The sequence below is a fragment of the Eucalyptus grandis genome, chromosome 6 (genome assembly GCF_016545825.1).
Source record: "Eucalyptus grandis isolate ANBG69807.140 chromosome 6, ASM1654582v1, whole genome shotgun sequence".
NCBI lineage: Eukaryota > Viridiplantae > Streptophyta > Magnoliopsida > Myrtales > Myrtaceae > Eucalyptus > Eucalyptus grandis.
Window position 1 is genome coordinate 38,054,094 of NC_052617.1, and position 24,956 is coordinate 38,079,049.

General features: G+C 40.4%; 2 protein-coding genes across 5 annotated transcripts; both read right to left on the reverse strand.

Moving 5' to 3' along the window:
• Positions 1-493: 493 nt before the first annotated feature.
• On the reverse strand, positions 494-3,652 carry LOC104449599 (trihelix transcription factor GT-2). Of its 2 annotated transcripts, none has more exons than XM_010063812.3 (2): positions 3,272-3,652; positions 494-2,426 (listed from the first exon to the last, which is right to left on the reverse strand). In XM_010063812.3, exons 1-2 carry the CDS (start codon positions 3,544-3,546, stop codon positions 890-892), a joined length of 1,812 nt encoding a protein of 603 aa, XP_010062114.2. In that variant the 5' UTR covers positions 3,547-3,652; the 3' UTR covers positions 494-889. The 2 variants fall into 2 exon arrangements, with proteins under 2 accessions (XP_010062114.2, XP_010062115.2); XM_010063813.3 differs by having other exon boundaries at positions 494-2,422; positions 3,272-3,426.
• An 11,484-nt stretch (positions 3,653-15,136) lies between these two features.
• Positions 15,137-24,915, reverse strand: LOC104449600. Of its 3 annotated transcripts, XM_018876420.2 has the most exons (16): positions 24,332-24,915; positions 23,955-24,180; positions 23,608-23,853; positions 23,422-23,519; positions 22,835-22,933; positions 22,623-22,710; positions 21,818-22,044; positions 20,283-20,467; positions 19,885-20,084; positions 18,750-19,082; positions 18,562-18,663; positions 17,952-18,249; positions 17,509-17,657; positions 17,120-17,404; positions 16,124-16,174; positions 15,821-15,962 (listed from the first exon to the last, which is right to left on the reverse strand). In XM_018876420.2, exons 1-15 carry the CDS (start codon positions 24,628-24,630, stop codon positions 16,127-16,129), a joined length of 2,883 nt encoding a protein of 960 aa, XP_018731965.1. In that variant the 5' UTR covers positions 24,631-24,915; the 3' UTR covers positions 15,821-15,962; positions 16,124-16,126. The 3 variants fall into 3 exon arrangements, with proteins under 3 accessions (XP_010062121.2, XP_039171243.1, XP_018731965.1); XM_010063819.3 differs by lacking the exon at positions 16,124-16,174 and having other exon boundaries at positions 15,137-15,962; positions 24,332-24,913; XM_039315309.1 differs by lacking the exons at positions 16,124-16,174; positions 18,562-18,663 and having other exon boundaries at positions 15,137-15,962; positions 24,332-24,914.
• Positions 24,916-24,956: the final 41 nt, after the last annotated feature.

Below are 24,956 nucleotides of genomic sequence, written 5' to 3' on the forward strand. Positions count from 1 at the left end.
AACTCTCCAACCTCAATAAATAGTCCAATTCAATCCAGCATCAACATTAATCAAACAAAACGTCCAACTATAATCGCGGGGAGAAGAGGCGAAAGCTTTGTTTCTTGTACCTTTATTCCACAATATCCACTAATATAGGGTGATAAAACGAGCATTTAGTGAATTGCGAAATATCATTCTTCCATATACTCGTGCGCGAAGCTTGTGCAAGTTCAACATTCACACAGCCGGAGAAAAGTACATGCTAATGAAATTTCAAATTCACGATAATGTAACCAAATAACCATATAATATGAAACCCATGTTATTGTTGGTGTCGAGCCTATACCGATTCATATAAGATAAATCTCCTGAATCTCTAATTTAAGCTGATAATGTGCAAGTTCAGCTTCCTTTTTCATAATTTTACGTTATTACTCAAATGGGTTTCCTCTCTTTTCCAACTGTGGTAGTGTTCTTAAGACATTCCAACAACATAGGAGGAGAAACAGCAGAAACCAAAGCGAACCGTTGTATTCGTTTAGATATACCAGTCAACATGAATATTTGGAACATCAACTGAAAAACATCTCTCCCTCTCTCTCCCTCTTTCTAATGTTTATTTATTAAATCCCTTGTGAAGAACCTGAACGCCTCACTCTCTCCCACGATTTTTCATTTTTATTACCTGGGTACAAAATAAATTAATCATTATAAAATCAAACAAATTAAAAAGATGTAAACCCCACTTCACCATATGCTACAATCCCCCATCCTCGCAACCCCCATGTGATTTGACGTATAAATTCATCCCTTCACCTTGATTCGCCGCCGCCGGAGGGCGGTCTGACCCGCCCGCCCAGCCTAATTCTCCGGCCCGACCTGTGAAATGACCTGAACAATGGTTTTGCTAACAATCATGTGTGTCCTCGCTATTAGCACCCGCTGAGGGTGGCTTGTTTGCCACAACCTCATAGTCGCCCTCGTTGCCATCCTCCTCCTCATCGCCCTCTTCCTCATCGGGGTTGTGGTCGCTGTCCATGTCCTCCGCCGTCGAGTCCACCATCCGCCGCTCCGCCGGGGGAGGCGGCCATTGCTGCTCTGGCGTCACCATCAGTGGCGCCATTGCTGAGCTCTCCGGCTTCGGTAGTTGGCCCGCCAAGGCCTCGAACTTGTGGCTCTTCTCCTTGTAGATGGCGTCCAGCTGGTGGAAGTAGGGACAGGTCTTGGAGTCCTCAGGCCTTTGTTTGTTGGACTCCTTCACCTTCTTGAAGTACTTGTTGATGTTCTCCCACTTCTCCTTGCACCGCTTAGCGCTCCGGTTGTACCCGGCCTTCCTCATGGCCGCCGAGATCTCCTCCCACAAGGGCCCCTTCGGCCCGTTCTCCTGGTACTTGGACTCGAGGTCGGTCCGCAGCTTGATCAGTGCCTCGACCTCCAGTTTTGGCCACCTCGAGGAGCTCCGTGGGGCTTGTTTGTCGCCGTTATTTGCGCTCCGATGGATCTCCATGTTCACCACCTGTGACTGTGCCTGGGAGTACCTGATAATTTCTCCTGGTGTCGTGGCCAGGGCTGATATGGGCTGCGGCGACGACAGGTTTGGCACATGCCGCACTGGTGGCTGTGGCTGCGGCTGCAGTGGAGGTGGCGACGGATTAGCTTGTGCCTGGCCCGGGAATTGTTGCTCGGCAATCTTCTGCAAGAACGACAACACGGCCGCATCCTTAGCTGCCACCACAGACCGCTCCTGTGCGAGGATCTCGCGCTCCCGGCTGATCCTGGTTATCTCTTGCACCCTCCAGGCCTCCTCCCTGGCCATCCTCTCCTGCTCTCGCTTCTCGATCATCTCCAGGAACTTCCTGTGCATCGCCTCCTGCTTGTCCATCACCTCCTTCGTCAGCCGCTCGAAGAAGCCCCTCCACTTCCGCTTCATTCCTCGCCGTGTCGGGGGCCCCAATTCCTCATCCGACGAAGTGGAGGAAGATGAGGGCACGGAAGCATCCGAGATGGCCAAATCCCCAGGCATGCTAGGGAGCGCGGATGATGCGACCCCGCTGCCCCGTGCCAGGTTCACAGCCACATTCCCGGCTGAAGAAGGAAAGCCCGCAGGAGGAACTGTCCCAGTGGGCGGCGCCACACTGAATTGCGACGTGGCGATGTGATGATGGGTCGTGACCGATGTAACAGTGAAGGGCGGGCCAGCGGTGCTCACTGCGGCGGCAGCGGCGGTGGCGGCGGCAGCCATCTGAGGCGGCGGCTGAGGAGGAGGGACGGAAGGAGAAGGGGACTGGTTCTCGAGAGCCTCCAGCTGGTCAAAGAAGCGGTAGGTCTTCTTCTCGTGCTTGCCGGTGCGACCGTCCTTGGTGCGCTTGTGGTACTTGTACACGTTCTCAAATTTCTCCTTGCATTTCTTGGCGCTTCGATTATACCCAAGCTCTCCTAGCTTCCTGATCCAAGCACACACGAATCAAATTTCTCTCTTTTACGATGGCAACAACCGTTTCAAGACATTCAACTCTAGTCGTTAGCTTCTGTCTCTATCTCTCTCTCTCTCTCTCTCTCTCTCTCGGTCTCTCTAACTCGCTCTACCTGCGACAAATGCTAAGTACCCGAGAAAACCGTTTGAGACAACGGGCATGAAAAACGATGAAAGTTTCGTAATTTGCAGACCGCGGACCAGAGAAAACAAGAGCGCATCCGCGTGGAGGAAGTTTTTAGAGGAAGAACGAGCGAAGGTCGGTCTCATCAATGCATCAGAGATTCGGTCCATGTCTCGCATGGAATTCTCGGCAAGTGGGAAGGACAATGTCCAGCTCAATTCCATTCCCTTCCAAGAAAAAGGAAAAATCGCCAGAAGAGAAAGTGGACATCTCAATGCTCCGGATTTTTTTTTCCAGATGCCGTAAAAAAATTCCCCATCTTGCAACTCAATTCCCAACCCCCCTTCGAAAAAGAATCAGAATAAAAAATCGCCCGCCCGACTTTTTCTGAAAGAAGAACGAGAAATCGAAGCGGGGTGGAGTTCTTGGGTCGTCGAGGCTGTGAATCGGGAGTTCATGAACTGCGAACTCGGCAAGGAATTATCGAGTCGGAGGAGGGAAGAAAAACAGTGGAGGGCGAAGAAATCTCCGGCCCGAAAGACCCAAATGAGAGAAGAAATCGGGTTCGTTGTTCTCGCTCGGAAAAGCGCACTTCACACTCCACTTTCGCACACGCGCGGAGAGAGATGAGAAAAAAAAAATCGATCGAAACGAAGCGAAGAATTCAGTGCGAGAGTTGTGATCAAATTCACCTGGAGACATCGTCCCATAGGGGGCCCTTCACGCTCGCGTCGCGGAACTCGCCATCCATGTCCGAACGAATCTTCAGGAGGGCCAGCGTCTCCTGCCTCGGCCACCGGCTCCCCCCGCCACCTCCTCCGCCGCCGCCGCCGCCGCCGGCCCCGCCCAAGACGCTCCGCTCGCCCCCCCTCTCCGACTCGCACAGCTCCGCCGAGGAGTTGTTGTCCCCGCCGCCGCCCTCCGCGCCCTCACGCGCCGCCGCCGGGGCGTCGCCGGAGCTCGCCATGTGCAACAGCTCTCGCGGGTCGCGCTCTCTTTCTATCTCTCTTCCCCTCCCTTCTCTCTCTCTCTCTCTCTCTCTCTCTCTTTCTGACGCAGCAATTACAGCCGAGAAAAAGAAGGGGAAAAATTATTTTATATGTCGACACAGAGAGAGAGAGAGAGAGAGAGAGAGAGAGAGAGAGAGAGAGAGAGAGGGTGAAATCTGAATGCTTTGGTGGATTTTATGGGGGCGAGGGAGGGAGGGCGTACGGTGAAGTTAATTAAATTGCCCTGCCTTTTTATTCCGCTTTTTGTTTTCCAAAATAATTAGATTCACTAAGATCTGATTAATCGAAGATTAACTGAGCAATAGGGCCACTTTTCATTTACTCCCTATTACCCACTTTGACAATTTCCCAGCTTATATTGCCCCCCCGTCTTGCATCCACTTGATAAAATTAGGGGTAGAGGTCTTGCTTCTCAATCTCATAAGTAAACTTGTTTGATATAAAAATGAGAGTGTAACGTAATTCTTGAACTTTAACTTAATATATATTGCCGTTCATGAATTTTCAATTTGTGTGGTGTGATCTATGAACTTTTGACATATGTTCAAATACTCATTAAATTATATAAAAATATTTGATATTATCGATAAATCTAAATTAATAAAAGATGTCATTGGAACTAGTTTAAACAAATCGAAATTTCACGGATGACATTACACTGGATTAAATTTCACGAATCGCGTTGAATAAATAAAATATTCGTAGATAACATTGCATATAGGGTTAAATTTTAGGGATTATAAATAAAAATTACTTTTCAATTTTTCTTTTTTCTAAATTAGGAGGGGAGGAATCTTCGGTCTTAATCTAATGATTTCTCCACATCGTGTCAATCAAAAAAGCACAGATCCAAGCGAAATGGGTTAAGAAAATAGAAAAGGAAATTGAAAGGATGCGGCAAGGAGGAGGTCGTAGTGCCCCCCCTCATTAAATAAAAGAAAGCGGCACGGAAAGATATGAGCCAACAGCTCATTAAGCCCTTTCTTAATTACACGACCCCTTTTGGCTATTTCCCCGCCCCGAAAACTATTCCCGAGTCTAGCCTCGATTCATGAATAGTGCTTGCTGTAGAGTCAATTCAAATTTGGTATGCCCGATTGACTATGGAGATAATTATTCAAAGATTAATCTTACTAAGTAACACGACGGCCGTCAGAGGCTCTCCTGTGGCTTCGCACGTCGCGCTGCACCTTGGCTTTGCAAGCCGGTCCTGGCGTTCTCTAAGGCTTTATTTTTTGTTTGCTGGGGGGGGTATGTTTCGGCTCGCTGTCCCTTTTCTCGTTAACTTTTGGTGAATCGGAATAGAGATGCAGGGAAAAAATCGGATTTGATAATGGGAAAGGTATTCTCCTGCTGCCTTTCTTTTGTTGCATAGGGATTGATGGGAATGAGGGAATTGAAAAAGGCCCGAAGGTACATGTATGGACCATCGGGTTGATGTTTAGAATTGGTAGAGAATTGACACGGTGAGCACACTTTAGTTAACTTGCCTTTTGCTCCTATGTGTTTCCACTTTGATGTGATGAAGTCCGAAATTGCGGAAGGGTGCATTCTGACTTCGAGTGTTGTCGGAATCGTTAATTTTTTAAGCCGTTCGATTCCTTATATCTTATCATGATTACCACACACCCGCCAATTACATGGGGCGGTAGTATTGCCGTATCACTTAAAGACTAGTCACAATGACGCTAGCGAGATATAAGCAAGGCAAATAGAAGATGGGATATTGAATATGATTGCATTAGCCATTTATTTAGTGGAGTGATGAATTGAGGTAATTACTTTTTAACAACGTCATTTCATGCTATAAGCATTCTAATTAATAATAAGTCACATATTGGATGTACAGATTATTTTTCCCTAGAGTCTAGTAATCTTATTCTCAAATGAAGGAAAAATAAAAAATAAAAAATTACCTCATATTATATGTCCCTAAACCCATTGACCCTTTAATCATTGAGGCTAAATTGAAAAAAAAAAATTATTGGATCCGCAGCCCACATGTTATCTTGGATTATTCCATGAATATCAACAACAACAAAATGTACAGCTTTCAATAAGTGGTGGTTAGAATTTTTTGTCAATTAAGAAACAAAATCCCCCCCACAAAACTTATTTTAAAAAATACCGAGATAATAATAATTGCCCGGCCCGATATTTTTTTTTAGGCTTGTTGGGTGGGACTGTGGCAGTCTACCGGTGGCGCAGGAGGGGCCTACCGTGAACGTGACCACCGTAATTTCGCGATCATGTGGAGACCGTTCTTTGGCGGCGGGACCCGCCCCGCCACCCCGTTGAATGACGCCCCTCGGTCGGATTTGCAAATGGAGGGAGGGAGGGAAGGAGGGAGGGGCCGGTTTTCTTTAGGTTGCGACCTACCCTATTTAATTATCGGGTTATTCTTTTTAAAAAAAAAATACCAATGTCTTTCCCCACTCTTTCCTCTCTCTTTTTTCACCATCTTATTTATCAAATTTGCGACATCATTGATAAATCTCGGGGACCAAATCTAAATGCTCTCGAAGAGATATTTAAATGCACTCGAAAAGTCATGCTCACCATTTTATTCGAATAACTAATTGATTGACTTATTTCTATTATCTGGCACGTGATAATTTCGATCAAGGGAATTTAAGTGGTTGTTTTGATTTTCAAAACTTGAAGGTAGTTTTTTTTTTTTTTTTGGGGGGGGTAAACGGTGAAAGTTACTGTTGGTAAGTGATAAGGTGGTGGCGGTCGTGGGGAGAAGGATTTTTGGCCCTTTTGACTTTTGGGGAGGCATGTGAAGTTGCTTTTCGCCATTAGCGTTTGACTGTGCTGACCCCACTTTGGATGTCAAGTTGCGAAGAAAGATACAATTAAGCGACGTACACGCCTGCCCTTTTTCATTGCTAATCATCCCCACTTTTCATTTTCTTAATGTAACAAGCTTTGCGTCTTCTTTTTCTTTCTTCTTTCTTTTTTGTGTGGTGGAGAATGAGGATGAGGGAGAGAGGAAACCCTCTTGATTAATCTCTTGCAGATATTTTACAATTAGATGGAAAATGAGCGATCCAGGACTCCTGTTGAGTGCTATTATGAGAGTAATTCATCCGTGACAAAATGTTCGGTTTGGGCATATATTTAGGGGACATTAAATCAGCTGGGAGTAGGCTCGACAACACTAAGTAAATCGCAGCGGGTGAGATAGAAAATACTAATTTTTTTTTTCCCAATACATCTTGTATCTATGTACATGTTTCAATAGCACTTACTTGTCTAACAACTACAAAGTTCGAATCCATATGGTAATTAAATCAATCAAATCCAAAATTAATCACTCGATTACAGAGAATACGATACTTATGATTTGTGTTTTTTCCTACATATTTGGGTAATTTTTGAGTTGCGTTTGAGCAAATGATTTGAAAAACATTTCTTAAAAAACAATCGTCCCTGGTCCTCATAAAAGCAAAATGGATGTAAATTGCCATCGATAATGAAACTAATGTCCTTCAACTACTTATTCCAAACCATACAAAGCGATCGTTTATAATGAAAACGTTTTCCAGACCATTCGCTTTTTGAGAAACAAACGGGACTCCGATCCCATCATAGGGAGTGGGACGACGCAAAATTGTCACGTCGGAGTGCTAATCACCCTTGTGGAGAAGATCAAGATAAGCATCAAAATGCTCACGCAAGGGAGATTGTCCGAGGACATATTATCATATTCTACACCCCCGTCCCATCCCATCACGTCAAAGCACTTCAATTCTCGCAAGGCATCGGATCCACGAATTCCCCTACCCCAACTAAAAAAAAAAAAACCCTAAGTAAAGTAAAGGAATCATTCACTTCTTACATTCATCTCCACACGACACCCTCCCGATCACAACATTCACTGTCGTGGACTTCTAATGGCGGTCCAATTAAGCGTTCAGACACAAGAAGAAAAACGCAAGTAGCTTGTTCCTTAAAAGCAGTCAAAGGGGAGGGGGGGGAAAGGGAGAGCGACCTTTGCGGCTCGGGCCGAAAAGGCGACAAAGATAGGTTCGTCGAATTTTTACAGTGGGCAATCAATTCGGTAAACCTCAATTATTGGCCAAAAAATACTAAGGACCGACGAAGTGGCCTGCCCACCATGTAATAGTGCGAAAGAAGTTATTGGGGAGGGGGGCCACCCCGACGCGAATCGAAATGACACAGTTTCAACGCCTAAAAATCCAGCAATTCGCGACGCTTGCAGTGACAACCTAAGAGACTTTACAAACGGGCCTCGTGCATGTTTGTTCGCCCCATCTCGATTGTCCGAACATGTGGACACTCTCCTTCGATGTCGACTCGAAAGGCCGACGCGTTCCTTTTGCTTTTTGTTTTGCGGCTCTTCATTTGCCGGTCATCTGCTGTTCGGTTTGATGTTTTGCGTCTTATCGTCTTGATATGGTCACTGTCTATATTTCTCGTGCTGTGCATGTCGAGATCAAGCGGCACGCAAACGGCTTTCTTAGGGTCGCCGTGTGCTCGAAATGGCGAAACGGGGTGTGTAAAAAGAGTTGGAACTCCACCTGGCTGGGATGCCGACTTGAGAATTTTGCTCCGAAGCGGTCCAGAGCCATTATAATTCCTATAGGCTGCTTTCTCTCGTTACTCATTACCTCGTACGCGGCAAGTGCATGCTCGCAGGCTGTCGTTATAAAAATTCAGGATCAGAATATCGTACTGCATTATTATTAATCTCTTCATAAAACCCCAGCTCCCGAAAGATGCCATTGATTCTCGACGCGGGCTTTTGCTAAAACTGAAGGCTCTCGACCGATGCTTTTTCGAAAGAACATGATTGTCGACATTAGTTTTTTATGCTGTGAAGGACGCGATGGAAAAGGGAAGGTATTATGAAACTGGCTTAGGGTGGGTCATTAGTGCAGAAGCTGAGCTAAAACTAAGCCTAACTAGGTCGAATCTCTGCGTGCCACAGGAAATGATAATGTATTTTGGGATTTACAGCTGAAAGCAGTCCGAAATGGACTCTTGGATTGAGCATTCTTTCAAGCCCTTTAGCATATAATGTTCATTTGATTTGGTCCTTTCTCTTGTCTTTTACAAATATTCATTAAGCTATTTACCTACAATTTTTTTTTCTTCTTATTATGTTGCCCAATAGAAATTTGGTAAGCTAAAATGACAAATAGAAGTTGCTATCTTACTTAAATCCAAGTTGGTAACGTAGAAATACTTGATAACTTAATAGGAAAAAAGTTGGTAGATTTTAAGGTTTTACTAATGAAAGTAAATGAAGTTGGTCGGAAATAAGAAAAATGGATAGTTAAAAGGATAACAAATTTGGTAAGTAATTTAAATGAGAGTTGGACAACAATAATTAGTCAATCACTTGATAGGAGAAAATTTGATGAGTCATTCTACCTAAGTTTGGTAAATTTAAGACATTAAAAAAAAAAAAACATGAATGGAAGTTTGTATGTGATAAGAGAAGTTGGCAAATTTAAAAAGAAAACAATTAAACACTGGTGAGTAACTCAAATAAAATTTGATTGCCTTATATTAGATGATAATTTAATGAGAGAAAAGTTAAAAAGTCACGCTAATTTAGGTTGGCAATCATTAGAATAAGTCAGTAAAGGTAAGATGTTACTAACCAAGGCAAATAAAAAGTTGTAACTTAATAGAAAAGTTGATAAATTGAAAAAAAAAAAAACTAAATGCAATCGGAAGTTATTTTTTGTGATAGTACACCGCATGACACTTGACATGAGGCACAATCGACCAACGAGAGTCAAATGCACGATCACACCACAGAATATTTGTTGGCCAGTGACAACAACCATTGTTACAAAGATTTAGTGAAGGTTTGTTAAAATTGCAAAATGTAAATAAGAAGGAAACCATGTGAATCACTCGTCAGCAGTACCTACTCAAACAAATTGGAGATATACATTGTTCTTTAAAAAAAAAAATGACATAAATAATCTCTGAATTTTGACTTGATATGCAATATCATCTTTAAACTTTAGTTTGATATGCAATATCATTTATGAACTTTTAATTTATTTAATATGATTCATGAACTTTTGGTACATATTTCATTTAGTCTCTGAATTATATGAAGAAGTTTAAAATTGTCCTTAAACTTATATTAATAAAAGATATTTTCATATAATTTAGGGATTAAATTAAATATTTATTAAAAGTTCAGGAATCACGTTGAATAAATTATCACATGTTGGATGGACAACATCGCAAGTCATGTCACCATTTGAAGGATCATTTCCGTAATTATTTCATATGAAAAGAAAAAAAAAAAGGAAAAAAAGAAAACTCGAGCGGAGAACCTAATTTTTGGGGGGAGTCTGACCGCGAATGCCTAATGCCAGGGCACCAAGATTTGTCGGCGCAATAAGTGATGGCGACGGGTGTGATCTTAAAGCAAGCAAAAGAGCAAAAGCCAACTCCACAAGCATACATCGAAAAACCCCAAAAAAAAAAAAAAAAAAAAGCTTCTCAAAAGTTGGTGAAGAAAAGAGAGAGACAGAGAGAGGCATTTACTTATACGTATACGTATACATATATTTATTATATTGCCAACTGACTCTAGGGAGGTGAGAATGGACAAAAGGGCTAGTCTCCTTTTTTTTTATTTTTTCACATGGTGGGCATGTGGCGTTGTGAATGTTGGCTTTTTACATTATCATCATCTTTAATACCCACCATCTGTCCACAGCTAAGCACCCACCAACACCACCACCACCACCACCAAACGTTTCCCCCTGCTCCCTCCATTTTGCATTTCCCTTATTCTTATTGTATTTTCCCTCATCTGTGCTCTCGAAAACAATCGACACCCAAAAAGATATACGAAAAATAGTTTTGAAAAAAGAAAGTCCAACTCGAAAGACGGAGGAGGACGCATTTATTCGGACTTATAATAAAGAAAAATGTAACTTTTTACTTTCCCACCAAACCTAACATATTATACGAATATCGAAATACAATGTTCGAATCTACTTATATGTCATCAAAATCCAAGGCGTTTCAAGTTAAATTAAAAAAAAAAAAAAAAAAAAAAAGGTAAAGTGTATGCACTACTAAACTTATCCTAAGCAAGAAAACAAGAGATGAAACGTCAATTTAGACATAGAAACCACATATAAAAAGAGGACCCTTATAATGGATTATGTTAAAGTGTGTATAGTTCGATGCCTTATGCTTCACGTCTGGTCATGCCATCTCCACGGATCAAAGTTGAGTTCAAGAAGATTCTTCACTTTCGGGGAAGGCAATAATGGTCAAGCAGTTAATGAAATTGATGGAAATTATGGTGGCCGTGTTTTATATATTATGTTTTTGCCAACAATTTCCGTGCCTAATAATGGAGCATAATGCCATTATTATTGACGATTTGACTGAATTAACCTGAAATCTAGTACTTTGTCCCCCAAAAAATCACTGTGCGCCACGTGAAACTGAAGTGAAGGTTACGTGAAGCTTCGTCAAACCGGTTTACATCGGCCAAAGAAAACGGCGCGGTGTAAAGTAGAAGCAAGGTAGGGTTTTGAAGTTCAATGATTGATATTCTTTTCTGGCCTTCTTTTTTCTTTTTTTTTATTCTTGTGTTTCTTGTGCTTCTTTTTTTCTTCTTTTTTTTGCTGCAATGTAGGGTTTGCAATCGCCGCCCCATGGTCTTACGAGGGCCGGTGCATCAGTCGCTCCTCACCGGTCTTTGTCGGCCTCTCATGTGATTTTACAGATTTATATTTTGGTGACTTACCTACTTTCTTTCATTAAATTACCAACTAATTTTGGATTATCAATTCTTATTTAGGTTATTTACCAACGTCTATTTGCTCTTTTTTTTTATTTTTTACTATCATTTATGAACTTTTATTAAAATTTTCATCAACACCTTAGCTTTACCAATATTTGTTTGTGTGACTTATTACCAGCTTGTCTTCCATTAGGTAACTAACTAGTTTTGGTTTACTAACTCTAATTTTAGTTACTTTCATTTTTTTAATAAAAAAGTTAGCATTTTTTTCTTTTGAGTAACTAACTTTTATTTCTCTTGCTCACTAAATTATTAAATTTACCAACTATTTTTAGCAATTACCAAACTTAATTAAAGTGATTACAATTTTTTCTCTTATTAAGTTACAAGGTGATTTGCGGTAGCAACTCTATTTAACTACTGATGTTTATTTATTTATTTTAAAAACCAACTCTGAACAATTCTCCTATTTTGTGCTCAAAAAAAGAATTTTTTCCATGCTGGTGAGATTTACGAAATGTTGGTAAGCACAAAAAATTGTTGGTAAAAAGAATGATGGTTGACTTTTTCTAATAAGCTAATGCTATGTTACTCACACTTGCAGGATTTACCAACTTTTTTATTTGTTAGAAAATTTCCAATTATTATTTATATAGCTTATCAATATTTTAAATTTACCACCCATCGGCGGGCAGCTGCGCTGGTAAGGGCCTTGCTTCTCATCGCCGAGGTCGTAGGTTTAAACCTCCGTGTTGCTAACCCATCTTAAGTGGGTGGCCATGGCTCCATTGAACCGAACGGGCCAGCGGCAACCATGAGCACCCGTAAGATGTGCCGACCGGATCCTGGATATAAAAAAAAAATTAAATTAAATTTACCAACTTTTTATTTAAGTGTCTCGCAACCTTTCTCTAGTTGATTTGCCATTACTTCTAAGTTCCCAACTTTCATTTGGGCCGCTTGCAAACTTCCATGTGATTTTTAAAAATTTTAACTTCTCTTATAAGTTACCAACTTTCATTCACTTTTCTTATCAATGTCTTAATATGTTACATACTTTCAAAACAATATACCAATTTTTATTTCAGTGCCTCATCAACTTTTCCATATTTAACTTATTGACTTTTTTTAAGTTACCAAATCACCTTTCACTTACTTACCAATTTTCATTTGATTATTTTAAAATATCAAATTTTACTTTAAATTGCCAACCTCTATTTGCCTTACTTAACGGCTTTTCTAATAAATTATCAACTCTTATAGAATATTGCTGACTTTTTATAATGACTTACCGGTGACTTTTCTATGATCAACAAGCCAACTACTTTTAGGTTACAAACTTTTATCAATTGTAACCTTTTATTATTATTATTATTATTAAATTACCAAATTTTCTCGTAGTTATCAAATTTTATTTGTTTCACTTACCAGCACTTTTAATAAGTTATCAACTATCCTAGAAAATTTGACGACCGTTTTTTTTGAGCCACTTACCAATATCTCTATGATGGACTTACTAGCTAATAGTCATTTTTTTCTTGAAGTTACTTATCAATTTTTATATGATTATTTTAAAGTACAAAATTTTATCTGAAGTTATCAACTTTTATGTCTTACTTACAATGTTTCTAATAGGCTAACAACTCTCATAGAAAATTACCAACTATTTTCTAGTGACTTATTAACTTTTTACGATTGACCTACCAACTACTCTTAGCTTACAAACTCTCGTTTTAAAATATTTTTTTTATTTTATTTTTTAATTTCCAATTTTTTTTGTAAGTTACCAACTTTGCTTACTTACCAAATCTTTAAATGTGGCTACTCTTTCTACAAATTATCACCAAAGTTGGAAATTTATAAAAAGAATTTTACTGAATTATTTCTGAAAAGAGTTGGTAAAATAAAGTGTTGCGAAGAAAATCAAATAAAATTTCGGAGGTGATAAGAAAGTTGGCAAATTAAAACAAATAAATAAATATCGGTAAGTAACTAAAAAGAGAGTTGGTAATCGCAGTCTCATATTATTTGGTAATTTAATGGGATAAAGGTTGGCGAGTCATGCTAGTTAATGTTGCTAATTTTTTAGAAAAGTAATTAAAGGGGTAGCTATTCAAGACAAATAAAAGTTGGTCACTCAATAGAAAAGGTGGTAAGTTTCAAAAGAAAAATAAAAATTAAATGTTTATAAGTAACTTGAACGGCAGTTGATAAACCAAACTAGTTAGTACTTTGATAAGATAAAAGTTGATAAGCCACTTTGATTTAGGGTCGGTATTTCCATATAAGAGGCAGTAATTCAAAATGTTAGCAAGTTATGAAAATTGAAATTGATAAGTTATGTCAAGTTAAAATCATTAAAGAACTTTCTCGAGTGCATCGGAATGAGTGAGAAATATTTCATGCTGCAATGTACATTGCCAAGTACTGAACAGGAGAAAAAGCAATATAGCGACCTAGTCAACATCATCAAACACTATGAGCAGCTGAAAATTTTGTGGATGACATTCTACTTTGACGGCTCCTTTCATGACACAATGATGAACCACCTCGCATCAGTAGATTCAAACCGCCATGGGCGCAAGCTGAACCGTCTGGATGCAGTGAACAACAATATGGAAAGCGCGTGGCGCACCGGTCGAGTTCCCAATGTTGATCCCGATAAGGGGCAGTGCAACATTGACATGGAAGATTAAACACGAGACGCCACTTGAGCAGATCTTTCCAACGTGTAATTGATCTGTTAGGATTGGTTTATGCATCTCTTTCTAAGGATGGACCCAACCGTGGCCCAAGAAAAGCAGTAACTCCCTCATAAAGCAAAGAACACAAAAAAGGCCAAGGCATATATATGAAGAGAGAGAGAGAGAGAGAGAGAGAGAGAGAGAGAGAAAGAGGTCCCTACTGAAAATTTATAAGCTGAAGAACTGCATCCTCTAACGTCAATGTCTCAACTTTCGTCACTCCCGTTACTTGTCATGTGTCCGCATCTGGTGATGGGGAGAGACCAGAATTAGATAACAGGATAAGCCTTTTGGCTTTTTAAAGTTGTCGTTGCTCCTTTGCACTTTGTCTGCAGCGCCTCGCAAGTGGGCAGCAGAACTATTCCTCTGTGTCCCTTCGCATTTTAGTTTCGGTGCTTCTTTTTCTCTGATGGAGCCTCGGTTAGGAGAACAAGAGATTTTCGTGTTCATGTGACTCTTGAAACGACGATCCTGGCAAAGGACCGTAGCGTTCCGCACATTTCTTCAAGTTTCGACACTTAGTTGCAGAAACAGCATGTGTTCTTCACGTCTTGAGCAAAGTGAATGTCGGATGTCGTAGCCATAATTTACCCTCGGTAAATCACAATCCCTTGAAGGAATACATAGAAAGAGTAGCCTTAGAGCATGAACAGGATTTTGTCGAAAGTGCCCAGCAATTCCTTTAGAATAGCATTCTATAGAGAGTGTTGGCGCTTAGAATGATGAGTCCATCTGCATCATTCGGTTCAAATCTTTTCATAATCTCCCACGTTAGGCATTCACGGCCTTACCTCAATCGGTAATTGGTATATTGATGGGTATTGTTTTGTTCGTTTCGCGTTTTGCTCCATGTGCTTGTCGCTAGATATGACCTTTCGAGTTTGTGATAGGAAGTGACTTGACTTGCCGACACCTGATGAGCCATGAAAAGACATAAATTACTCTCTCCTACCGTATTTTCCTCTTATGGCAATAAGATTCAATAGCTTCACCCTTGGCCCTTTTCACTTGCGGAACCAACAAAGAAAAAGCCAACTTCAGTTTAAGCTTGAATCCAATGGTACATTGATATTATTCCTCCATCCAATAAAGTGCATCACAGCTCCGTTTTCGGCAAAGAGTTAATAAGGCATCATTCCTCGTACTTTACACAAATTTAGACAGCAATATAACAAGAAGTAAAAGATTAGCAAAGCTCCTCTCTAGCCACATACTCACGATTTTGATGGTTCATATATCTACGATTTTACTGAATTGTACTCATAGTGAGAGCTAAATAACACCCACGTTAAATCACCAGTATGTTGTCCATTCGGTTCCTGAATTACCAGCTCATAGTCTGACGAGATGACAGAAGCGAAGCGGCAGAACATCGTCCAAGTGTTTTGAACAATTAGATCCATTAGGTCCAACAAGAAAAGTAGGAGCTTTCAGGATGTGGTGCCTTACTCATATTCTTGGCTCATAAAAGGCAGACAAAAAATGTGGAGAACACAGCCCAGCTTTCAGAGACGTCGTACAGATCTATAGCTGAAAAATGCTCAGGACATACAGGTAAGCAATGAGACAAATACACGTCTATGAATGACCCCTCATAAACCCTTTTCTTTGCCCATCCCTGATGACATTGCGATGACTACCCACCTGAGTGATAATGCTCAGTGAATTACTGACCCACCGCACATTCCAAATGTGGTTTTTCTGCTTGCTTTATGACAAAGTGGTCAACAATTCTTACTGTATTTACAGGATCCTGTAAGGGAGCAGCTGAACTCCATTTACTAGGGAACTTCTTGAGGTGGCTTAATTGCTGCGGTTGTTTTGGCTCACCATCCCAATCAGGATCCAGCTTCCATTCCTTTGGAACCTGCATTACAAGGGAAAATGAAGTACTACACTTAACTTCTGACACATGCTGTGCTCTTTGGTGGTTCATAGTTCCACAATGAGTGCAAAAGCATCGTGAGACTTTGAAACAGAGGATACACTCAACAGGCAAAAGTGATAGTTGGATCAGAACTATCGTACATGTCAAGTGGTTGTCAACATCCAGGGAGGGAGAGAGAGAGAGAGAACAGTCTACAACAAATTTGCATTGAAGCATTAAAAAAACCAACCGAGAACAGTCTACGAAAAATTTGCATTGAAGCATGAAAAAACCAACCGCAATGCCAATCAAAGTAACAGAGAATGAAACACAAAACTCTCCTTTAACTTTTGTTACCTATCAGAAAGCTTAACTTGACGCAACATAGAATTTCTAAAGTCTCCTTAAAGCTAGTAACATGGTCTCACAATGATCAGTGCTATGTCTTAGTTGCAATAAGTAACAGGATACACCAACAACCATCAAACATGAGTCACTGAGAGATAATCATCCAAAGGAATTATATTACCAACACTTGCAACAAATTTCTGGTCATATCATGATATTCCAAAGTATAATAAAAATTGCCAGTTGTCGAAATGAACAGAAAACTCCACATTTCTTAGAGTCCCGCCTTTAATTGGATAAAGAGGTATCCAGCGCATCTAATCACATCTTAATTTCCAAAAATTCCATAATTTAGCTTGTAATATTTGATAGATCATAGCACTGAATCCACATCAAAGTGCAGACATGACCATCCCAATACAACAATTGACCAATTCGCAAGACAATGCACTTACCTAAAAATTCTTGAACCCTGTTCTTTCTCACTGTTGTTAAGCAAAGAAAACAGCTTCCAATTCTCCCTACTCAGGCACTTCAAAAGTGTTCAATATAAGAGTGCCATGTAGGAAAGTCATTAGGTAGAATAAAGTCGAGAATTGTTTTCAACCCAATTATGATGTAACGCAAGCCCCCGTAAACTGTTCTGTTTCACTTTTTTACATTTGTTTTGATGGAACACAGTGACATGACCCTCCCCTTTAGATGGAAACAATTCATAAAGAAAAAGACAAATACTTGTCATTCTTCATAATCAACCGAAGAGCTTACCATCTACATAAATAAAGCAGCAGAGAGTTCTAACCAGTTACCTTATCCACTGCAAGGGTATAGACTTCAAGATCACCATCAGAGTTTATGTGGAATCGTGTAAATGCCTTGTAATTCGCAATTCGAAGTGAGGAAAAGGCCTCATCAAAGTGTATATGAAGCCAGTTGATGCATATGTATAAATAGCTTCCAAAAATTAGAGAGACAACAGGAGTGGACAAGACCCAGAAATAGAGGAAAACGGAAGCATAATATATTGCAGCACCACCACGAGATAAGGATGCCAATCCCATCTTGCAGATGTTCGTCCGGGTAACAGCCATAACCTAGCAAGTCAATCCAAAGAAAGTGCATGTTGTGGAAGAACAATTAGAGATGATATATTAGCATTTGAAAAACACCAGCTTGAAGACTAGATCGAGAATTGAACCTCCAAGACATCAAAGGCAGACATAAGATACTTGATGCAAGCCGGATAAAGTCCCAATGTCCATCGTTCTAAACGAGCTCGGAGGCCTGTCGGATCTGGAAAGTGCTCACTCTCTACTTCCCGGTACCACTGGTACAGTGTATGATAACCTAAGACGCAAATCAATATCAGCATCTTAAACACTTGAGTACGTATCTTGCTGTCCCATAGATAAGATAGCCAAGCTCCACAAGAATTAAAGGCAATGTATGATATGTGCTTAAAGAGGCTTAATTGATGTAAATTTATCAAAGGAATAAAAATTTCCATCATAGTCAACAAACTTCCATATTTAAAAGCACACGCTGATCCGAGTCTATGTCTGAGCCATTCCACTTTGGAGGTGTGTATAGCAGCAAGAAAGTCAAAGAAACACACAGACAGCAGAAAATAAGAGGGCTGACCTGAAGTTGCCAGTAGCTTATGCCTGATGCATGTCTCTACACTTACTTCCATCAGCAGCATAAGAATTAGTGCAGCAGTCAAGTGCACAGATACATGAAGTACACCAATCACTATTCGTTTCTTTCGGGAGACTTTCGACGGCACAAACGTGATTGCTGCAATTAGCAATAGCAAAGCACCTGCTAGGGACACATAAGAGTGTACTAGCATGTACTTGAAAGCAGCCCATACAGTAAAAAAGAAGCTCCTCAAATGACCAGAAAACGAGTCATCTTTAAAAATGTGATTGAGCTTACACTGCAGAGAAAATGAAAGAATAAGTGAATAACTCAACGTCATATAAAAAATTGTGGCTAGCTGAATGAGCACTGCAGCTCAACGCTATTTGATTGAGCAACAACCTAGCACAGGCAAAGGAACTGGAAATTTTCTTTTCATAGAACTTCGATTAGTTAAAAGTGGTTCAAAATAAAGAGAAGCTAGATAAGTCTAAAAGGTCTACTTCCGAGGTGCTGGATGAATATACAAAGCATACCAGAAATTATATCATACTGGCAGTCTAGCAAAATTTGAATGGAAAATATTTCACTGAACTAAAGGAATGCTCACTTGTGGAAACATTGAAAAAGTCAGTACGAAGTAGATGATACCACCGATAATATCGAACTGCCAGTTTTTCTTTCTGAATTTCAAAATGTTCCCTAAGGCAATCTGCAAAGTAACCAAGTAAAAACAAGACATTGCCTTGTAACTTTGAGACAAATTGGAAAGTGGGGCTAGATACTTCACCGCATTACCCTGCTTGAATCTTCAAAAGAAGGATAAGCCGCCTTGGTCTCATATCTAGCTCCACAAAATTGCTTAAAGTCGCCAAATGCATGTGTTGGATGTAAAAATGCCCCACCACATCCATTGACAAGTAGATGTTGCACATAAACTGGACTACCTGAAGGTACATACGAATGACGCATATAATAGTGCAAATCCCCAGCAATTCGAAGTTTACACCTTCCCTTCAAATAGTCACATATCAAGTGAGAGACATTCTTTCCAGAAACTTCATTGCAGTGCCAATCAAGAAGCCAGTTAGGTTCATGCGTCATTATGATTACAGAGTCATCATCTGCCACCTGCAATCAAGGTGGAATAAGATAATAATTGTATCAAGAGACAGAATGGCACTGAGAGCTGGTAACATTCGTGCATAATGTAGGAGTCATAGACTGGTTCTAGTCCCTCATTGAAAGTTGCAGTTATAATCCCATCACTAAAGGCTGTGAATAGACTTACCAGAAATGATTATGTAAACACCATAAATAAGCAATCCCATAATACAAAATGCTGGAAACAAATTCTGTAGTATATAAGCTCAGATTAAGTTGATTCGATGAGATGATGGAAAAGAAAATCATTTTCGTGGTTCAATGCACACTGTTGTTCATGTTTGCATGGAATAGCTACAAATGCAGAGCAACCATCAGAGCACCTAAATAATAACCACATTACAGAATACAAGTGTGCATTATTCTATTGCAAATGAACTGCTTAAATTAAGTAGTAGCACATATATGTTACTGAGGAAGAAAAATGCCGAATTAAAATGTTGATCAAGGACTTCTCATTCCTAAATCAGCTGCTGCAGCAAAACGGGTGCTTAACACTTGCACCAAGACCAAAAATACAACAGATCTTCACACAGAGTCTGCTGAAAAAGTATAGAAGAGCTAAAGGTATCACACTGCAGGCAATTAGCGAATAATAAACTGCTGAGACATCTTATAGAATGGTAACCAGAATGCTGACAGGTAGCAGAAATATACCTAATGAGAGCTTTCTAATATTTATGCAGGATAAGTCAATTCAAGAAGCTTTCACCATATCTGCTCATTTAGCATAAAATGTCCAAACACTGAAAAAATTTTAGGGAAGTACCTTATTCTTTACCAGCTCTGAGAAGAAATTGAATTGGTATACATCAATATCACAATGCAGCGCCATATCAAGGCCAAATATCCACCATCCTTTGGGAAGTTGCAAAGCAAAATAACTCTTTCTTTGAGGCATAAACCACCCACCTAACCAGCTCTTATGACATATATACCTCATGAAAGTATGAAGTCCGTCGAACCAATCTGTAAACCACATAAACATGAAATTATGAAACAATAGTTTCATTCTCATAGCACTGCATATAAGAAACTTCTGAAGAGCAACAACAACTGAGGGCAAACACAGCTAGTGATATTAGTTTCAACATTAGAAAAGGATGCAAGGAGCTATTCTGTATCCAAACTAATAACTTAGGTGAGGTTGAGGATTCTAAAACTGACCATGATTTCCAGGAATAATAAAAGCCTGGGGCCCATCATATCGCTTTAGTTCCAACAACCCAAATGGAAGTTCAGGCTTGTTCACAGCTATCTGCTCAGGTTTGTACCAAGGAGGAGGCTGAAGAGCATACTCAAAAGGACAAAAGAATCGCCTTTCATAATTGAACGCGGATGGATTTGGATATCTAAAAAAGAACCATAAGTTTTGCTTTAAGTCTAAAAAATTAAATCTGTAGAAAGCATGAGCATAGACATACAGTTGGTGCCCATATTTACCTACTTCTACATCATGCATGATGTTAAAAATCTAGCCTTTTGTTTCATTTTCAGCAACTGCTATGCAAATAAAGATGCAGAGTTTCTCCCCAAACAATAAAAACCCAAAGACTAGAAGTAAAATAGCTCAAAGATTAGCTGAACTTTAATTTAACAGCAGCTAATAGAGGCATGATCAGCACCACAGCCCAGAAAGCAAATAGTCAACGACTCAACGCATTAATGAAGGTGATACAAGGTCCTCAAGATCCACTATCACTAAAATTGTGCCATTCAACTCTACTTATGGGGGCTGCAAGAATAAGATTACCAAATTTATTAACAAGTTTCCTCACACATCACACAATATCATCTCACAACGGCAAGAAGCAATGAATAAGGTTATCAAGATTATAAGAAAACAGGATAAAATTCAAGAATATAGGTAAATTTTAAGGTTCTCCACGTCCAGGTTCAGTTTTACAATTATTTCAGGCGTCAACTTTGGTCCTCAGTATATTACCAAAAAAAAAAACTTTGGTCCTCAGTAACTTCATCAAAAACTAAATTAGCATGTGACTGAAAATGTTGATCTGATCTCTACTTGAAAGTTGCACGATCCTATACTCAAAAAAGTAACAGTATATGCAATTTGAGCATCACTAAGATCCACCAAAAGAAAAGCAAATGAGAGAGGTCAGTCTCAATGTAATGACAAATAAAAGCGACACAGAAAAGTTTATATGCCACATTTGGTTGATGAAAAAGTTGGAAAAGGTTTCTGATTTATTATGACTGAAGAAACAATATTCTTGTCCAACTCGATTAATGGTTGAGAGTTGAGGACAAAAGCAAAAGCAGGGCTGGTTCAAACTCACAACACAAACAAATCAAATTCAAGGTAGATCCTTAAATTAGTGATCAACAGAGCATAAAAATCTAAATTTTGTGAGAACCTGTATTTTAGAATTTGCTCAGTTAAATTACCTGCATCATTATAACTGTCAACCACATCTGCATGAATACTGAGAAGAATATGCTACTTACTCTGAGAATAAGGCACAAATTTGAATCTATCAGAGTGGTTTAAAAAGCTAAAAATTTTATTTTTGATGCCTTATAGTATTTAAGAACCGTCGAGTCTATCAATTATGATATACTTTTGAAAGAAAGATGCAATGATTGATGCAGGATATAGGATGTAATGCAGGCAACAAAGTAACCTAATCTGATATAAAAGTGCCATGTTGTGGAACAGAAAAAACATATGATTCACTTACGCAAGATCACCTCCAATAAGAAGCAAATTCCCTCGTGGTAACGAAAGCACGGATTCGCTCGTAGGCACGCAAAGAGAAGGCTGAGCCAGTAAGCGAGCAACGCTGTAAGAAGAGTTCCCACCATCACCAGTATCAGCCATGAAATCAAACCAAAAATCATCTCTTTGGCTGAAGTGATCATACAGAAGATCCTGCTCGACTCCATCTTCAACCTTGTTCATTGCTGCCTGATAAATTTAGAAAGAAGAAGATGAAATGGTGCAGCCACCGCATTAGCCAGATACAGATGCTTTGGTACCCAGACGAGATAAAAAAAAGATCGATCGAATTAGATTTTCAGTATCACAAAAAAGAGGAATAGAGAAAACATAAAATGCTATATCTTGACTTGAGTTAAAAGATTATATAGATGCTCAATTTATAAATAGAGCAAAGAGATACTCTACTTAGGATCTAAGTCCTTAATGGCATTATTCAAAAACCTAACATATTGACTGGCCGTATATATCTGATGCTCCTAAATCTTCTTCAATAGTCCCCCTAAGCAGGATTAGAATGAAAACTGTTTTGACAACTCAAGCCCGTTTTGATGGTCTTAAGAACGGGAGAATACACGAGTTGAATAATTTTCCTTTTGTAATTTAGAAATACAAGAGAATAAAGAAAAATCTTGTGATACTATTTAACAGGCCATCTATCTTGTGAGAGAGTGATGAAAGAGATTGAAGAGGCTATCGACTAGGGATTTTCAAGAAGATATATGCGCTATGAATTAGACCCTATAAGTTGGAAAATGGACATTTACCTGCATCATGCGCATGTCAAAGCGGCCAACAAAGACAGTTACTGAAACTAGGAGGTCAAACGCTGTCTTAAATAAATCAGCTGAAGTTCTGCAGTATACAACTATCGACAGTGTGAGGACAAAATCACTAGGAGATCCTCTTGAAACCCGTCTATTCAGCGACAAAGAACAAGACACGTTGAAAAATAAAAAGAAGAAGTGCAACTGTGTACCCTGAATACCAAGGAACCATGTCCAGAAAGTTAGGTTTCATTTGCTTCTTCTTCAACCTTTCATATTCTTCAACTGACAAAGGGTGAGTAAGAGCCCACCTGCTCATTTTTAGAATGAAAAAGTTTGTTAAACAATAACAAGTACAGGCTACAGCAACATCAACAATACTAAAGATGACTATCAGGATAGGCCTTTTTTTGGATATACAGGTAGAAAGGCTAGTATGAGTATGAAACCACTGTAATTTTCAACTTCCCTACTGTTCACTTTGATTATCGCAGAGATAAAATCTAACAGATGGTCAGCATCGTCCATCATAACCAGGCTACATTATTTCCTAGTAAGGCCTTGACTGGCTATTCAAACACATCAGCAAAAACCACGAAATATGTTAAGAAGTTTGAATAGCATCCATCGCAACCGTCTCCACGCGGGGGGAAAGGTTGTACTTTTGTTCATTACCAATGTCGCCACCAGCTGTTCCTCCAGGTGGTAAAGGGGGAGGGGGCTGAGGGCACTTAGGATTAGATCATGGGATCAAATCCTGTGGTGAGAGAAAAAGAAAAACGAGCACAATGCCACTCACCCTGTTGACCTTTCCACAACGTAATTGGCAATATAAAGGCCTATAAAAGTTGCCCATAGTGAATATATAGGAGAAATTTCATCAGACGAGCCTGCACCCTTCAACACAACAAAGAGACACAGCAAGGATGAAGTGATAGTTGATGCAGACAAAAAACGAATAATCTTTAACAGTTCGCTTACATACCTCCCCGTATATAACCCACTTCGACAAGAGTGGATAATCCCTAGCAGATCCAACAGGAGCCAACCAAGATGAACAGAACTGGTCCTTTAGCTCATTCATACGCAGGAATTTTGAGATCAATGTGTTCCTCTCGTCTTTCTTCCAAAGAGAGAGCCAACCGCAACATTTTTGCTCTAGTGGCCTCTCCTCGAAAATGGCACGATTGCCACAGTGACTATAAAATACACAGCAGGCAATGCTTAGCACCTGTAGATAGCAAGCACAGAATGCATCATATTACAAATGACCGAGAAAAGGAAAACATTATGGAATCTCGAAGCCAACAGTAATGGATCCTCATAACTCACTGTACAATTCTGGAGAATGGTCGAAATCACGGGCCTTCTTCCAGCCACACGAGATACGAGCCCGATATACCAAAGGCCAAGAAACAAAATATGGAAGACGAAAAGGAACAAAACAGAGGAGACATAAATCGTGAAAAATAAAGACAAGTTCATCCTCAAATCCACTCCCATTGACTGAAAACTGGGAAGATGATACAGTGCTGCCACTAAAATCCACGCTATGTACCTGCGCAAGCAAGCGACGTCCTCAAGAACCACTCACAGCCATTGTCAATCTCATACGCATTCGACATCATGAAAGCAAGCTCCCCAACCCCCCTCTCCCCAATTGCACAAAAACACTCATTTTTAACCTCGCGACGGAACCGGGCGCTCACCATCTGCTGAAATTCGAATAACTGGGCTTGATGGTCTTGCCGATGAACGGGGACGAGAAGAAATAGAAGAACCCCAGCAAGCAGGCGTACATGGACCACCACTTGATGTTGCCCTCCAGCTTCTCGACGAGCGTGTGCATGTTGTCGGAGGATATGAAGAACAGGCACCCGACGGCGACGGCGATCACGGCGTGGCGCGAGTGCTGGTGAGGATACGGGTACCGGTGCGTCAGGATGGTCCGCATCCGCTCCATCTTCAGCGTGTCCAGCAGCCCGAGGGGCTGCTTGTCGGAGCCCATGCCCGGCGGCGTTCGCGTTCGCTCGACTCGACGGGGCAATCTCGATCACTTCCTATCGCGCACCGATTGCAGCGATCGACAAGCGGAGGATAGCGGATGCACCTCGATTTCCGCACTTCGCCCGAGCGATTGTAAGGCGGTGGCGGTGGTGGATGCAGAGACGGAGCCTTCGCGACCCGACCCGACCCGACCGGACTGCCGCCGAGCTCCTGAAATGTCGAGAGGGCGTCGCCGAGAGCAAGACGGGAGCGGCAACTACACCACACCAGAGAAAGCTCTGCAATAACGGTACGACGAACGAGCGTACGTGGGTCACTATATTTTCG